Source organism: Rhipicephalus microplus, chromosome 3, assembly GCF_043290135.1.
Source record: "Rhipicephalus microplus isolate Deutch F79 chromosome 3, USDA_Rmic, whole genome shotgun sequence".
NCBI lineage: Eukaryota > Metazoa > Arthropoda > Arachnida > Ixodida > Ixodidae > Rhipicephalus > Rhipicephalus microplus.
The window spans coordinates 216,982,204-216,999,384 of NC_134702.1; the positions used below are offsets into that span (position 1 = coordinate 216,982,204).

The 17,181-nt window shown below is 46.6% G+C and overlaps 1 protein-coding gene across 1 annotated transcript in view; it reads left to right on the top strand.

Moving 5' to 3' along the window:
- Window positions 1-17,181, top strand: part of LOC119170208 (venom metalloproteinase BumaMPs1) — a 176,902-nt gene that overhangs the window by 63,759 nt on the left and 95,962 nt on the right. The window contains exons 7-8 of the mRNA XM_037421300.2: window positions 13,550-13,621; window positions 13,683-13,813. Of these exons, the coding sequence (XP_037277197.2) occupies window positions 13,550-13,621; window positions 13,683-13,813 (203 nt within the window). The remainder of the gene's footprint in view (window positions 1-13,549; window positions 13,622-13,682; window positions 13,814-17,181) is intronic.

A 17,181-nucleotide genomic window follows, 5' to 3' on the forward strand; every position in this document is an offset into this window, starting at 1 on the left:
GGTAGTTGCCACCACTATGTCGTCTTAGCAAAGCGTTGGATACATTTGCGATTTCGTGCAAGTGCTGCGTGGTCAGCGCAGCGTGATAAACGGTACGGTCCCTAGAATTACTTATGTATGCCTTTTCTAGTAAAAGATACACATACAGAATATTGACGTGCTGTTATGGTGCCTCAGATATTCCTAATAATTGCTTTTAGTAGACAATCGCACAAGTATGAATGCTGAATCTTGTGCATTATTGGTGGGTGCTGCGGATGTGGTTGGCCGTTTGGGGCATCAACTGGCGCCTTATTAGGGTACCGCTAAGGGTGGACAAACAGACAAAAGCAGAGAAAGATAGACCAAACTTTTGCGTCGGTGGTACCCAAGAGAGACTGCCGTCTTTGAAAGTTCAACGCTGCTGCGGGAAGTGGCGGGTAGCCGGCGGTGGTGGCTTAACTTCAACGCCACGCCAGTGCCACCCTCGGAGCGGATACGATTTGGTGCCGCCTCTGAAGCGGCGTTTTTTAAACTGAAAGTATTTGAAAAAGTTTCCCTGTGGCTCTGCTTTGCGTTCCGCGACAGCCTCGTTCTTTTACAAATGAAACTCTTTTAGATTGAGCCTTGTCTCCTCGTCGGCGTGGATGGATGAATGGATGGATGGATGTATATGACTGTACCCTTTAGATCGGGCGGTGGCTAGCGCCACCAAGCCGTAATACGTAATGAACTCAAAACTATATTTATTTTTTCCCTTAAAAAGTGAGTTTGAGGATTCGTACTTTGCAGTGAAGAGTTTAATTTTCACTCGTGCCTTGACTTTAGCCACCAATCAGATAACCTCCTTCTAGTTAAGTCTACTTGCTTAAAGTCTATTTTGCCCTCCCGGTCCCTAAACCCCAGTGCTTTGAAAAACTCTGCGCCATCAACCTGAACTATAGGGTGAAGCCCTTTACAGAACATTATCAAGTGTTCGGCAGTTTCTTCTTCCTCTCCACACGCACTGCATACTGTGTCTACCCCTTCGTATTTGGCCCGATATGTCTTGGTTCGCAGTACTCCCGTCCTAGCCTCAAACAGTAGAGGCTGGGACGGGAGTACTGTATAATAATACCCTGAGTATTATTATAGATCCTTTCCTTGGCAATTTCCTGCTTAAATGTTCGATAGATCTCTAGTGCGGACTTCTCAATCATGCCCATTCTCCACATGTCAGTCTCCGTTTCCTTCACTTTCTTCTTAACCGATAGTTCTTTTTGGTTTGGCCACCTGCTGTTTTCTAAGTATTTACCAGTCAACTTCCTGGTTCGCTTCCTCCATTTTGTATCGACATTCTTCATGTACAAGTAGCTGAAAACCTTCCTAGCCCAACGCTCTTCCCCCATTTCTCTCAATCGCTTCTCAAATTTTATCTTGCTGCTAGCTTCCCTGCCCTCAAATGATGTCCATCCCATATCACCTTGTACTCCCTGATTTGGTGTATTCCTGTGAGCTCCTAAAGCAAGCCTACCTATTCCACGTTGCTTAATTTCTAATCTTGCTTGAACTTCTGATCTCATGCACAAGACCGCATTGCCGAACGTCAGCCCAGGAACCATGACCCCTTTCCATATTCCTCTCACGACATCATACCTATTGTAATTCCACAGTGCCCTATTTTTCATGACTGCTGCATTCCTGTTACCTTTAGTCGTCACGTATGTTTCGTGTTCCCTCAGATACTCGGTCCCATTGCTTATCCATACGCCCAGATATTTGTATTTATCTGTTATCTCTAGCGTGACCTCCTGTATTCTAAGCTCACTACATTCGTTGTCATTGAAAATCATGACTGCTGATTTTTCCTTACTGAATCTAAAATCTAACCTATCTCCCTCATTACCGCAAATGTCCATCAATCTTTGCAAATCTTCCTTGTTGTTGGCCATTAGCACTATATGATCTGCGTACTATAATGCTGGTAGTGCCTAGTCAATAAGTTTTCCTTGTTTGACTAAAGAGAGGTTGAAGCCCAGTCCACTTCCCTCTAATTTTGCCTTTAATCCTTGTAGGTACATCATGAATCATAAGGGTGACAGGGGGCACCCCTGCCTAAGCCCCCATTTTACCTCTGCAGGCTTGGATACCTGTTTTTCCCAATTTATAACTACCTTGTTACCTTTATAGATACCCTTTAAAAGGTTAGTGACTACAGGTTCCACGCCTAGTGTGTCCAGTATTCCCCACGATTCCTCTTGAACGACGCTATCGTACGCTCCCTTGATATCCAAAAATGCTAGCCACAGGGGCCTGTGTTCCTTTTCTGCTATTTCGATGCACTGCGTCAGTGAGAACAGATTGTCTTCCAACCTCCTGTGTTTCCGAAACCCATTCTGCAGTTCCCCCAGCACCCCCTCATCCTCTATCCACGCCTGCAGTCTTTCCTTTACAATCTGCATCGCCAGCCTGTAGACCACTGATGTCACTGTTATAGGACGGTAGTTGTTTATGTCAGCTTTGTCCCCCTTTCCTTTATAGATCATGCTCATCCTGCTAAGTTTCCATCCATCGGGAACTTCACCATCGATTATTATTGTGCTCACTGCCTCTCTCAATGCCTCCTTAGACTTCGGACCTAATGTCTTTATCAGCCTAATTGGAATGCCATCTGGGCCTGTTGATGTACTACTAGGAACCTTTTTCTCAGCCCTTTCCCACTCTTGTTGTGAAAATGGAGCCATTGCACCACTTGATTCGTCCTTGTCTATTGTGGTGCATAAAGTACTTTTTTGTTGAAATTTTTCTGTCACCCTTGTTCTTATATATTCAATAGCTTCGTCCCCTTCTAGCCTAGCACCTTGGGCTGTAGTTAAAAAACTCTGCTCTAGGCTCGTCTCATTTTTTAGGGAGTTTAGATGGTTCCGAAATTTCTCAGCTGCCTTTCTATCTTTTTTATGTACTTCTGCCAGCCAATGAGCTCCCTTCCTTCTAATCTTTTCATTGAACAGAAGGGATGCATCCCTTCTACAGCTTAGAAAGGTTGCCCATTTTCTTTCAACATCATCTGTCAGTTCACTCCGCTGCTTAGCATGTCTGTGTTCCGTAGAGGCTTCCTGACGTTTTGCTATGGCTCTCTTAACTTCCTCATATCACCAACTTTTGGGTTTGTGTCTTCTTTTCCGGGGTGACTTGTCACGTGTCCTAGCAAGCTCTACCTCAAAGAGTCTAATTATATTCATGTATGTCCACACTGTCTTTTTATCCTCCGTGATTACTTTCTCAATTTGTTTAGTGGCTATTATAATTTGCCATTCTGGATAAACATTTTCCTGTAGTTGCTCATCTTGTCTGCTTCCCACTTTCACTGCTCTTCCAAAACTTAGCTTGATACGTTTGTGATCACTACCCAGACTTCTGGAGCCACCTTAATCTATGTGCATTCCCCTGAGCTTATCATACATCCTATGTGACATCAGTGCATAATCTATCGTCGACTGCAGCCTTCCTACCTCCCATGTTATTTGCCCTTCACACTTCTCGGTACTGTTGCAAATGATCAAATGAAGCCTTTCACACATATCCATGACCATTTTGCCTGTCGGGTCGGTATACCCATCTATATCTTTTATGTGCGCATTCATGTCTCCTAGTATAATTATCTCGCACTCTCTTCCTAACTCCTGAATGTCCTTTGATATACACTCTACTATTGCCTAGTTTTCCTCTCTGGCCTTTGCTCCCGTCCACAAGTACACGAAACCAAGGAGTTTCGTTTGACCTGCCACTTTCCCTTTTAGCCATAAATGTTCCTTGCACTCCTGCTTGACCCTTTGCCAGTCTGTACTTTTATGAATGAATGCCCCAATACCACCCCCTTTCCGCTGCCTTCTGTTCTATTACAATATTCCCACGCGTAGTCGGGATTGTTCGAAGGTTGTTCCATGTCCCTGAGATGTGTTTCTACAAAACCGTATACCATCGGCCTCTCTTCCCTTAGTTGTTCTTCTATCTCTTCCCACTTCAGCCTGTTCCTACCACCCTGCATGTTAAAATACCCTATGTCTGAATTGGCTCGGTGCTCATGGCTACGTCTATTTAGGCCCGGGCTCTACCTATCTTAGATATTGGTGCCACTTTAGAATCGTATCTGTCCATACCACCTGTAGAAGAATCTCCCTGGTTGTTTTCCTCATTACTAGCTATCCTGCACCCCGAAGGGCTCGCTTGCCCCCCAAAAAAGCTACTGCGCGTCCTGCAAGTCGCCAACCCACCTCATGACCTAGCCGCCCATCGAAGTGAATTCTGTCTCGTTGAACCCCCCCCCCCCCCCACCTATGCACCTCTCTGTTTATTTCCACCACCTCAAAGCCTTTCTCTTGACTCATCCGCCATATCTCTTGGTTTGCGTTGACCACCGCTCTTTGCAGGTTGCTATCACGCACCGGTACCTCCGGTATCGTGCATATCACTACCTGTACCTTAGGAGAAGTGGCGCGCATGTCATCGACGCCTTTCGCCAGTGTGGCTGCTAGTCCTGCTGCATCTTCATTTAGGACATCGTTTAAACCTCCTGAAATTATCACGAGGTTTCGTCTATCAGTTGTCGTTTTGAGCTTTGCGCTCGCTTGCCTCATGACTGCTTCCAGCCTGCGTCCTGGGAACGCCCCTACTGCAACCCTCTTGTCACCTCTTACCCTCTCTTTGATGGCTTCTGTGCATCGATTTAAATTCGAGTCCCCGGCGATTGTCACATGCTGTGGCTTTTCAGCTGGAGCGTTCTGCACCTGGGGACTACTTGCACTTGTGACGCCGGCTGCTTTGTTCCCTCCCTGCCCCACCACTACCTCGCTGAAGCTGGGCCTTGCGACAGTTGAACTGGCTAAACCTGTTTTTTCCAAACTTGCTTGCTTTTCCTTCTCCACCGTTCTGGTTGCCGGTTCCCTACTCTTCTCTCGGTCGGTCGCTTCTTTGTTCAGCTTCGCTAGCGCTTCCTCGGCGGACTTCAGTCTTTCTTCCATTGCCCTCGTTTTCTCTTGCTCTGTCACCAACGCAGTCTCGAGCTCGGCGATTCTCATCAACAGTTCACTCTGGGCAACCATCATTTCCTCCATTTTTTCCTCGACCTCACATTGCTACACTTCGCGCCAGCCTCTTCTCCATCCGCTTCTACGCTTGGGTCCACTTTCAAACCCACTCCACATCCTGAACTTTACAGTCTTTTTACCCATGCCTTTCTGACACCAATTGTCCCTATACTCGATAATTCTAAACTCGAGCCCTGCACTACGAAAAAAAAAGAAAGTCTAAGCTCTACTACAAAAATTTGCGCGTTCAATGTACGTGCACCTCCCCCACGGGGTGGCAAAAGAAAAAAAAGAAACAAACAACAACAAAAAATTCAAACACACACACACCCGCACTAACTAATAAATACCTGGTGACTGGCCCCCGTAAAAGCTGTACCATAAAATAAGTGCTACGAAGATTTCAACCGCTGCCTTATAATTATAATGACAAGCTCAAAATATGCAAAAGCACTTATCTGTGCAGTCGATCGGGAGCGCTCAAAAAACACGTCCATCCACGTTGACAGCCCGAACCGATCACTTAGAGCTCCCCCTATTGGCACTGCGGCGCAAGCTCGTGCCCGGCGCACCACCTCCCTCTTCCACAGTGAAGACAATGACGCTCTCGCTCCTTGCACGTGCTCTGCGTTTGAGTGGAGGCCGCTAATGGCACTGCGCTGTCACTCACACTCGACGCACAATCATTCTTTCTTCGACAGCGAAAACAATAAAGAGAACGCGGCGAAACTGAATGCGTATCTGGTGGTTAGCAAAGTATATGGAACACGGCGACGCTCACAACTGGATCCAGAGTTCTGGGCTTGGAAACCTTTGGGGGCAAGATCACTGAGAGTGCTTGCAAAAATCCAAAAGTGGTCGTTAGATGAGGCTGATGGCACCGATGCACGGTCGAGGCAGGGTTTTGTTCGATGGAGGTTTGGGGCACAGCTGCAAAGTTGGCGACCGCTCGTGGTTCCACTGTAATCTGACAAAAATTGCTAACACCCAGAATGAATGGTTCCTTACCAATGCAACTGGGGTGCTGCAGGAAGAATTTGCCGGCGATGATGAAGCTCACATTCAGTAAATAGTTTGTTTGACTTGCTATTATTCCTTTGTTGCTGGCAAAGTCCCAGTAATGAGCGTTACGTGTAGGTACCGCCACCTACCCAAACCAGATCACTTACCCCTTCGGAACCGAGTAGAGGAAACGTGCAGCAACGTTTCAAACGTATCCTTTACGTGGTTTGAAGCGGATAAGTGATCCCGGCGCTTCGCTCACTGACCGTCATGTACTTCATGGATTTCCGGTGATTTATTTTTCCTTCTCTAGCACCTTGCGGGTTGCCTCTTCGATTTCGTGCTGGCAGTGGGCAGGCGATCACCTCTATTTTGTGTTTTTTCCCTCACTTTGTCTACCAATCAATTCTTGGGACAGAAGCTGAGTGCTCAGTACGATGGCTTTTTACAGCGAAATTCGTTATGAGATCATAAGAAGAAACCATTTGGTGCTATATATTTGCGCTGCTGCCGCTGCCAGTGCCCGTAAGCAGTGATTCGTCGTAGTGACCAATGATTCATGTCAATTTCTAGAAGAAGACGGTTCTCGGACTGCATTCGGGTTGCCTCAAAAGCGCAAATAAAGAAGGCTCACCCTGTGACTGTTAGCAAATTACACATACATACGTATGCATAGTATTTCCATAATTTTATTTTATGTGCAGTCGCGAGATTTCCTGCAGTTCATTTTCTTTAGAACAACCCCCGGGAATATTCGACATTTCGAACTGCGTGGACGCTGGTGAAGATCTGCCATTCAGTTGTCGCCATTCTTGCGCCTGAGAGTTACACTCAACTGTGAGAGATGCAGAAAGCGGCGATCAAGAAGGCACCAGCATGGCCATTCTTTACTTTGATTTGTTGCAAATCACACTATTTTCATGTTTAAGGCCACAATACACTGCCCGATATGAACGGATTAACAAACACTATTTCATTCTTCCCATTTCACACGCCTTGCTTTTTCGTGTGATTTTCTATATTTAGTAGCAAAAAACTCAGACCGAATGATGGAATCAAATCCTGACCAATCACCCTCAGATGGTATGACTTATGTCAGAGGTATAAGCATCATCATTAACATCTATCTGGTAGCACTCTTCTGGCCGAAGGTATCGACTCGAATTCACAGTCAAGTTATGATGAGGCCCAAGAGAGTCGCCATCTCATTTGCAGAAACTTGAGGTCCAGTGGAAGAAACGTGACTTTAGCTGAAGCTTGCCAGTTGGTGACTAGCGTGATATGGATTCCGCTATGCCCCGCTGCGGTGGTCCAGTGACAAAGATACTCGACTGCTGACTTGCACGTCGCGGGATCAAATGCCGGCGTCGGCGGCTGCATTTTTGATGGAGGGCAAAATGCTGTTGGCCCATGTGCTCAGATTTCGGTGCACATTATAGCCTCCAGGTGCTCGAAATTTCTTAGCCCTTCACAATGGCGTCTGTCATAATTATATCTTGGTTTTTGGGATGCCAAACCACACACTTCAATCAATCAAATTAATTGACTTACACTGAATGAAAACGACTCAATTCAGCAGAGGCATTTCATATTTTTCCAATGAATAGCTCATCAACCTCCTTCTTGAAAACACTAGCACCTATACACCACGCACAACGTCACTCAACGTGAATGCTCGTGAGATAAAATAGTTTCTCGGCATTTTACTTCTGGTAGCCATGTACCAGTTCCAAATTGTGGCACCAGCAAAGCCTTCCACTGATCTTCGAATGCTTCCTCTTTATTCGTGTCTTTCCCTTCGTTTGCGTTTGCACTTGGCGGTGACGATGGTGGTATGTCCGGATTGTTGTGACAGTCCAGCACCATGTGGCGCAGAATAACTATAAATTCAGTGTCTCAGCTCACACTTCTCAAGGTAGCAGGTTTCGACGACATGTATCTGTAGGCAACAACTCGCATGCCACTCATATTCTACGCTTGATGTACGTACACATGCCCACCGATACCTACCCTGACAGTGTTATTTCTTTCACATTCCATACGTAGATATAGATGCAGGTGCGTTCGGACCCTCTTAAACAAGCAGCGGAACGTTCTTTTCGTTTCGTGCTCGCACGGCGCCAAGGAAAGAGGGTGAAAGGGAGAGGTGATTTTTTTTTAAAAAGGCGCGAAGATGAGGAAAAGGGGATGTGGTGTGCACGATAACCATCTCTCATGTGAGGACACCTTAACCAATGCAATCACGGGGGAACGAGGAATTAATGAACAGTTAGAATGAAGAAAAGAAATTAGGCAAAAATAAAGGGAGGAGTGAAGTGAAGGAGGAGAGAAAAAAACTAGCGTAATCAGAGGAGGACACGCTTCACCGTGGCGAAGGGCTTATAAAAGTCGTTAAGTCAAGCTAATATCCTCAAGAATGTGAAGTAAGGCCGCAAGGCCAGAGCGGCAATGTTTTTCATAGCCGGTGGGGTGTAGGAGGCCCTTCAGGGTCACACATGGTAATCCAACGAGTTGGTATTTCTTCACGAGTTGATTGCGCGCTTCACCAAGAGCAGGACCCTCACACAAGAGGTGTGACAGTGTGTGCACCACGATGCAGCCAACGCAGTTCAGTGAGCTCGTGGCTGCTCAGACGATGCCTCCGTTCCGCTGGCCACACGGAGCCAGCCCTCAGGCTTGGAAGAAGCCCTCGCTCAAGGCGGGTGAGACCAGTCATGGGCATGAGAGGAGGGGGGCGTCCGGCGGCAACCCGAGCGTCAGGATGCTCGCACATTACCTCCCGGGCGAAGGCTCTCGCATGCCGAGTAGAAAGAGCTTGAAAAGTCTGTTAGCGGGGTCTCGGTGGAGTGTGCTCCTTTGGCAAGTTCGTATGCAGCCTCGTTCGCCGCGATGCCTACGTGTTATGCGAGCCACTAAAGCACGAGACCACTTCGGCGCTCTTAAATGGCCAGTAGGCTGCGTGCAGCATTCTCAGCCAGAAGCGAGCCACGTTACTCCCTCGCGAGCTTAGCTGATTCAGGGCAGGTTTCGAGTCACAGAATATTGCTGCTCTCTTGACGGCTGGCAACTCGCGTACGAGGTCTGCAACCAACAAAAGCGCGACTAGCTCAGCTGTTGTTCACGGTGCACAATTCCACAAGTAGAACTTTCACTCTGTGTCAAGCTGAGGGGCCATGCAGGCGGTGGCAACCGAGCCATCTTGCTCGACGGAGCCATCAGTTAACACTTGCATCCTTCCGGCAAGGTCCCCGTACATTCGCACCACAACCTCCTACGTCATGCCACTGAGCGGGCTGTGGCACTTCGATCCGACTCCCGGAAAGTGCAGGTTCACTCGAAGGGGCGCTCGCCGGTGAGAGGGCGGTCAGCATGAAGGGCGTGTGGGATCGGCAGCCACAAAGCCGTCGTAGACGTCTAGGAGTTCACCGACACGGGAATATGGCGCAGCACGTAACCACGTGGGCAGGAGGCCAGCATCGGTTCCCCGGCTGAGGCGCTGAAAGTGGCACAGTGCGTGCAAGTCCACCGTGAGTGCCGTAGGCCACGCGCGAGCTCCCACGAGTGTCTCGTCCACACGAGAGCTACGAGGCATTCTGTGACACATGCGGATGGTGCGGGTGTGGTCTTGGTCAATGAGTTGCCACTGTGGTGCTTGGATTTAGCAGATCGGCAGTGCGTAGTGCACGCTAGATAGAGCCATCGCCTCGTTTATAGTGGAGGCGAAGGCAGTGGGGCAGCCGTTGCCAGAGACGAGTAGACGGCACACAGCCGATCCTGGCGACGCATCGTATGACGTACGTGCTGCACCGCTAGAAATCTATCGTGAGGCCAAGGTAGCGGACATGGCTGCGCCAAACTATCGACCCACGACCTAGATGAAGGCACGTAAGACGTCGTCGGGCATCAGAACGAGGGTGAACGACGAGGGCCTCGGTTTTTGGCGTCTATATCGTGAAGGCGAAGCTACTAATGAAGGCGGCCACACACTGGAGGGCCTCCTGCATTCAGGTGCGCACCGCTGAGCACTTACGAATTGTTTCAAGTATACATAAACAGTGACATCGTCTGCGTACACAACCGAGCGCTCAGGGAACATAGCTGTTTCTGGAAGGCACTTGGTGTGCGGCGCGATTACTAAATTAAACAAAAACAGCCGGAGGACGCTGCACTGTGGGACGCTGCAGCTTACGGACCGCCGTGGACTTCTCACCACACCCGCGCGCACAGTATATGTCCGGTCAGTGAACGTAGTTCGTGAGTTTGCCCTCGACACCGAGCGCCAAACACCGACTGTATGTCAAACGCCGACTGTTTGTCGAGGACTCGAGGAGGGGTAGAATGGCCATCTCTGCATTGTGTAGAGCTTGCTTGGGGGTGCTCACAATTGTGCTGATGCAGTCGGCTGTCGCGTGCTGAGACCAAAATCCGCACTATTCTGGTTGGAAGGCGTTGTGAGCATCCACGATCAGCTTCAGTCGATAAAGGGTCATCTCTTTCATTCTTTTCCCGCTGTTGAGGTAAGGGAGATGTGTCTACGTAACCTGACTGAGTGTGATTGTTTTTACCTTGCTTGAGGACAGGAATTACAGTAGCAGAGCACCACTGATCCGGGAAGAAAGAACTTATGGAAACATTCTTGAATGCATCCAGCAAGAAAGGGTGCTGGGAGGCCGGTTTCTGAGATTTTGATCTGTGACTCTGTCCGGACCAAGGCCACGGCGCTTGGGCCTTCTGAGAACCCGCTCCAGTTCGGTGTCGAAAAAATTCTTCTCGCAAAAATAGCGAATGTGAGCAGACGTGGTGAGTTCCACGAGAGGTAGGGCAGTTGCCCTCCCTCTCGCACCAGTTGCTCTGACACTGGTGACACTCCGCATACTCTGAAGAAGAAGGTGGCGCGAATGAAGGCGCAAGCAGTTCAGCAAGCTCCCTCTCAGTGATGCCCTGCGCAGCGGCTGTTGGAAATGGGAAACGCTACACTTTCGGGTTATTCATCATGTGCATTTTATGCCAGCCATGGCAACAGCGGCGTGAGGCCCTCAGAGAATAACAGACACCCGTCCAGCTGTGGTCGTGTAGCCGCTGCGCGTGGCATCGGCACAGGGCTTCCAGTCGGTTGTACTCGATCCATGCACCACCAAAAAGCCGGATCGCTCGGTGTACCAACTTTTGCCGTAGAGTTCAGCGTGCCCGCGGGGCGTTGTGGGATTGCTTAAAAAAATCCATTCATTGCTTGAGAGAAGCAGTCAATCTCTTGTGGAAGGAGAAAGTTGATTTGGTCGAACTAACCACATGGTGATCTATCACGAGAAGCAAGTCAGGTGCACTCATTTTCGACGCGCGTTGTCGAAAATGTTCCACCGGAATAGATGTTCTATGTTTCAGTTAGTATCATTCTTCTAAGTAATGCATCCGCTCAGTGTCCTACATGTAAGACGACGTAAAAACTGTTGTTCCAGAGAGTTCTCGTAGGTAAATAAGAGCCTTATTCTTTTGTCAATGGTCATTGAATCATCCATTTTGGGAAAATAAGTTACTTTTGTTGACTTTCCTAAGTTCACGGACATAAGGGTCAACTTGCGGTGCATGTTGTGTGAGAAAAACGGGTAGATGTGTGAACTAGAAGTTGAATGAGCACATAAATAAAATTACGAAGACGCAGCTAGAGTGGTTTCTCAAAATGCTCTACAAGAATTGTGCATGACAACCCCTCTTGAAATTCAGGAGCATTATTAGAAGACTAACAACGAAAGGACAAAGCTTATTATCGAACCATATTTCATCGCCAAGATTGATAGTACGTGCATTTTTAAAGCCTTGGTATTATCATACTATAAATCAATGAAATAGTTGAGTGGGACGTAACAATATGCTTTAGGTGTCGCATTATTTGTCTTCGCTCGTGGCTTAATTGTCATGCATCGGGTTAGAGTAATGTACGTTTGATTCTCGTAACTAACCGCATTGATGAAGGTTAGCGCTGTGTAGGTATTATGAGTTTATTTCTGTGCCCCGTCTTGGATGCGCTGTACACCACGCACAGAGGAATCAGCACGGGATGATTGTGCCGCGTTACATCGTAATCGTGCTTATGACATTACAACGCAAAATAAAAAATAAAGTAAATATTTTGATTGTGAAGCGTTCTATCCACTCAAGAAGCTAGGCATGGCTTCCATCTAAAGTGAAGAATGCAGATATGAGTATTTCGTAGGCTTGTGCGAATATTAGAATGCTTCGAATATTCGAACGAATAGGTGAGTGTTTGAATTCGCTTCGATGCGAATTTAAATTATCGAATATTTTCGAAGTATTCGCGATAAGCAAATAAATGTACAATAGATCGCTTGTTAAGGTGGTTTCACATCACCGTGGTAGTGTAAACTAAGAAAGCACCTACTCAAGAGAAATTTGCTTTGCCGCAAAGCCCCCCTCCATATTTAAAAGGGCCCTGGAACACTTATTGAGCATGGTCAGAAAACGCTGCCGATCGGTAGTCGAGCCTACCGAGAACACGCGAGGCAAATATTATAGCGCAGGACGTGGCCTGAAATTCACAACAAGTTTTCAAAGCTAAAATTTGCTCTCTTCCCTCGGCAAATGACAGTACAAGCTCAAAAATTACTTGTCACAGCCAAGAAAGAAAATACGGCTTTGGTCACAGTCATTGGCTGATTTGAGCATGGTGTACTCGTCGTTATCGACCGCCGCATGAGGCTTCCGCTTGTCAACAAATACGTGCAGGATCACACTGAAAGGCCTCGTATTCGAGGAAAAAAGAGAGAGAAAAAATGCTCAAGGTCACTAGGCGCTCATGATGTTTTTTTCTTTTCCCGTGTCATCCTTCCCAACTCAGCTTCCAGCTCTTTTGACGGGTCGAGAATGAAGAATGCAATCGCATCATGCGACAAATTTTCGCGACTCGGCTCGTACTGGACTGATTCTTGAAATTTTGCGGCGGTAAATTTGTGAGGCGAGAAGCATGTTTACTGGCTCCATGGATACTTGAAAAAGTGTTGCAGGGCCCCTTTAAAGGAACATGTTACTCTCAAATAATTATTCATTTTATTAGGCTTGTTATGATGGTTTATATGATTTAGGTATATTAAATGTTAAAACGTTATGTATCTTGCAAGTTATCTCTCGGATCCTACCAAAACTACTAATCAAGGTTGTTTCGACTTCCTTTCCACGAAAAAAAAGGCATTTGCATAGAGCCCCTATTTCAATACAAACGAAGTATCGTGCAGGTTAGTTAGGTTATGATAAATATTTCTTTTTTTTTAAATGTCATACGTATCATTTGAATTCGATTCGAAATTATTCGACCAAAATCACTATTCACTTCGAATTTGCTTCGACCCAGAAATTCACTATTCGCACAACCCTAGTATTTCGTTATGCATATGGTGATATTATCAACGCCCTGTTGATAATACTTCTCGGCTATGGACATGTTTTCCTAGCGAATGATGATTGCATTTCCTTTTTTTTTCTGATTGCAGGTGAGCCTGTTGCTGCGGCAGTTGAAACCGCCTATACGAGTAGTTCTAGTAGCATACCAGGAAACAAACAAGGTAAACACCAAAATTACAATGGCAAGTTTTATTTACATACGACAGAATCAAATATTTTCAGAAAAAGGCTGACTATATAGGCTTCACACCATCTGGAGATCTTGATGCGGATAAAACAGTCGCAAAGCTGAGGCAGTACGCGGGCGAAACCCCATCTGTTCAGAAATGTGACTTGGTTGTTTTAATCACTACGTGAGTAAACTCTTTTTACTTCTTACATGCATGTTACGCAGTACACGTGATGAAAAAAGCTCAGTTACCAATTAAAAAAAAGAAAAATGCAAGCATAGAGGTTTTGTCAAACACTGGGTGGCATCAATTAAGCTTTACTAAGTCATTACCTGTGGTAAGAATGCGGGAGTGGGCGCAACTTGTTTTTCGAATACTACGGTTGTGTACCAAGATCCCGGTACCCTGTGAGTGGAATAGTGCATCATGGCTGATAACTCGTAAACGGAATCATTACCTTTTTGTGCATCTCAATCTTAATGAGAAGAAACACTCGAGCACGTGGCCTGCACGCGCCGGAGGTATGGAGCCTTCATGGGCGAGCCTTCGCGCACACGAAACCCCCTATAGGACCGATCAAGTGTGCGAAGCGACGAGAACGCCAGGCTGTCGTTCTGGCGGCAACTCAGGGAAATTGTAGATATGCGCGGCTGAGAGCACCGGTGATTTAGCGTGTCACTGCAGCTCCGTGCAGGCGGGGCACGTGCGGCACGCGCTGTTGAGTCGAAGTGGGGAACTTCAGCGCTGTGCCGTCAACTTGGCGCGCTGCAACAAGACGCTCGCTGTTCGAAGTGGCTTTCTCGCTATCGTAAAAACGACCACACGAAAGAGCAAGCGATTGCCGCAGTATTTCTCTGTGCCATAAAAGGGCAGACAGTACGAAGACACGTGATCCACTCGCAAAATTATTGATTGCCGGACAAGTCGTACGAGAGAGAATGAATACAAGCGTGTATATCTGCTTTGTGGGGTTTGACGTCCCAAACTACCATATGATTATGAGAGACGCCGTAATGGAGGGCTCCATAAATTTCGACTATCTGGGATTCTTTAACGTGCACCGAAATCTGAGTACACGGGCCTACGACATTTCCGCCTCCATCGGAAATGCAGCCGCCACAGGCGGGATTGGATCCCGTGACTTGCGGGTCTGCAGCCGAGTACCTCATTCACCAGACCACCATGGCGGGGCTGCAAGCGTGTATAACCACAGGTAAAAGAGTAAAGTAAGTTATAACAATGTCTCACCTCCCGTTCTGACTGTCTCACCTCGCTAGAAATTGTTTCTTTCACCTCTATGAATCAGTACGCAACATGGCGCGTCCATGTAACGAATACAGTATTGATAGCTTGCTGTCTCCTTGCAATGTGAAAGACCACTTACATTTATATGTAGAAACAACTTCATGTTTTTATTCGTTGTGTTTGTGAAGCGTAATATCTACGGTATAGCGCATCCAAGACGGGGCAAAAAAGAAGGCACATAACACATACACAGCGCTTTGCCTTCTTCTCTGTCCCGCCCCAGATACGCTATACCTCAGATACTATAGATAACAAACACGCACGCATTGCGACCTTATGGAGACGTAGTTGTTGTTCTTGGACGTTCCCACTCGCATAATTCATACCGCAGTTACCGTTGCGTTGTTGGTTTGCTTTCAATGGAACTCCATATATGGTCAAAAGTTCGCCACCTGCAATTCAGGCATCGGGATGGCTGCAACAGCGCGCTGAACTAACGTGTGTGCATTTTCAGCAACCTTAAACAACTCCTTGCTGGTTTGGTATACTTTCTTCGCTTAGTTAGCGTGGTAAACATTCAAGCCACCGAATCTAACTGGCCCCTAATACATTCGGAGATGAGCCGACAGTTACAGGGCTCACTTTTTTCTTCCTTTCTCCCTTAGAACCACATTGGGGGCGGTTTTTTCACGCACGGCGTCTGTATGCGTGATACTCCTCGTGGAATGCTTCCTGTGTGCGTTTACGTGTGCTCTGATTGCGTGCACATAAACGCGTGAGTAATGCAAAGAAGTCATTATTTTCGTATGACGTTTCTTGCCTCTCGCCGCTTTCTATTATTAGAAATAATTCGCTCCTTACCTTTTTCATTTACTAATTAACATTGTTAGGCTAACCGTAGATGTGATTACGAGCTCGTAAATCTTACTACCGACTGAGCGCCACTGTCTACTTCTATATCTAATTACCAGACTTTCAATTACTACCCTAAAACGTTAACAAAATGGAATACAGCGCTAAAAGCAACGCCTGTCTATTCTTTAGCAGTTAAGAACCTTTCACTTTTAATTTTCATGCGCTCCAACCCCCTGCGACGTATACGCTCAAAGTAAGAACCACCTAGAACTAGCTGAATAGTTCGCAAAACAGGTGCCCGCCACTCGTCAGTTGGCAGGAAACGTCAAAGTCGAAGTGTCACCTCTCTTAATGAGCAAAACTTCGACATTGCCGGCACTTTGAAACCAGCACTGTCAAATTTGAGTGAAACAGGAAGTTTGTATGTTCGTTTCCCAGGAATCGTGGCTCGAACCAATTCAGGAGAATTGGCCAAGAAAGCGTACTGTGAGCATTATGACTGTGTGTAATAATTAATTTGTATTATAATATAATTATTGTAAGGAAAGTCACAAAAGGAGAGGAAAATGAAAAAAATGGGAAATTCTATTTGAGAAATTTTGAGATTTCAGGTGTTGAGATGACTGCACAGCTATGTTTACTTCACGTAACCATTCCGAAGGAACATTTTTGATGATACAAAATAATATTTTTATGATTGGGGATTACAATAGGGTAATTTTGATGCCTGCACAAACTCGCAAATGGCACTGAAAACATGCCTGTGGCAATGTCCCAAAACTGGGGCACCAATGTGCAGTACTTTTTCCGCCATCAGTGTAACGCATATTTTCAGAAAGGGAATAGCTAGAAGTCTATTTATAAGTATAGGGTTCAAGGTTGCGGTCAGACCTGTGACGCAGCGGAGGCTGCTTAGAATCTCTGTTTCTAGACGGGCGCCACTGGAATCTGAAGTTTGCTACCTTCAACGCTAGCACGCTGTCTAGCGGGGCAAATCTAGCTGTCCTGTTCGAGGAATTAGAGGGTGTTCCAATGGGATACAATAGGGCTCAGCCAATATAGGGGGGCACGTGAGGCTTATACAGTGCCGTGGAACGAACACGCCCTATGCTACTTTGCTACCGTGGATTAATTGACAGGAAAAAACTAGGTGTATGGTTTTCTATACACAAGAATATCGCCTGCAATATGAAGCAATACTATAGAAGTAGTGAGAAGGTGGCTAGAGAGTATCATAATTTTAACAAAAGGTACAAGGTCAGGTGGTTGAAGCCTACGCGCCTATATCGAGCCAATAGTCATTTATTGTAACGCTTCTAAGAAAATATGGAGTCTGCCATTAACAAAGTTAAGTCACAGTATGCTATTCTTAAGGGCGACTTTAATGCCAAAGTTGTGAAGAAACATGCCAGAGACCATGCAGTGGGGCAATATGTCATCGGCTGTAGAAA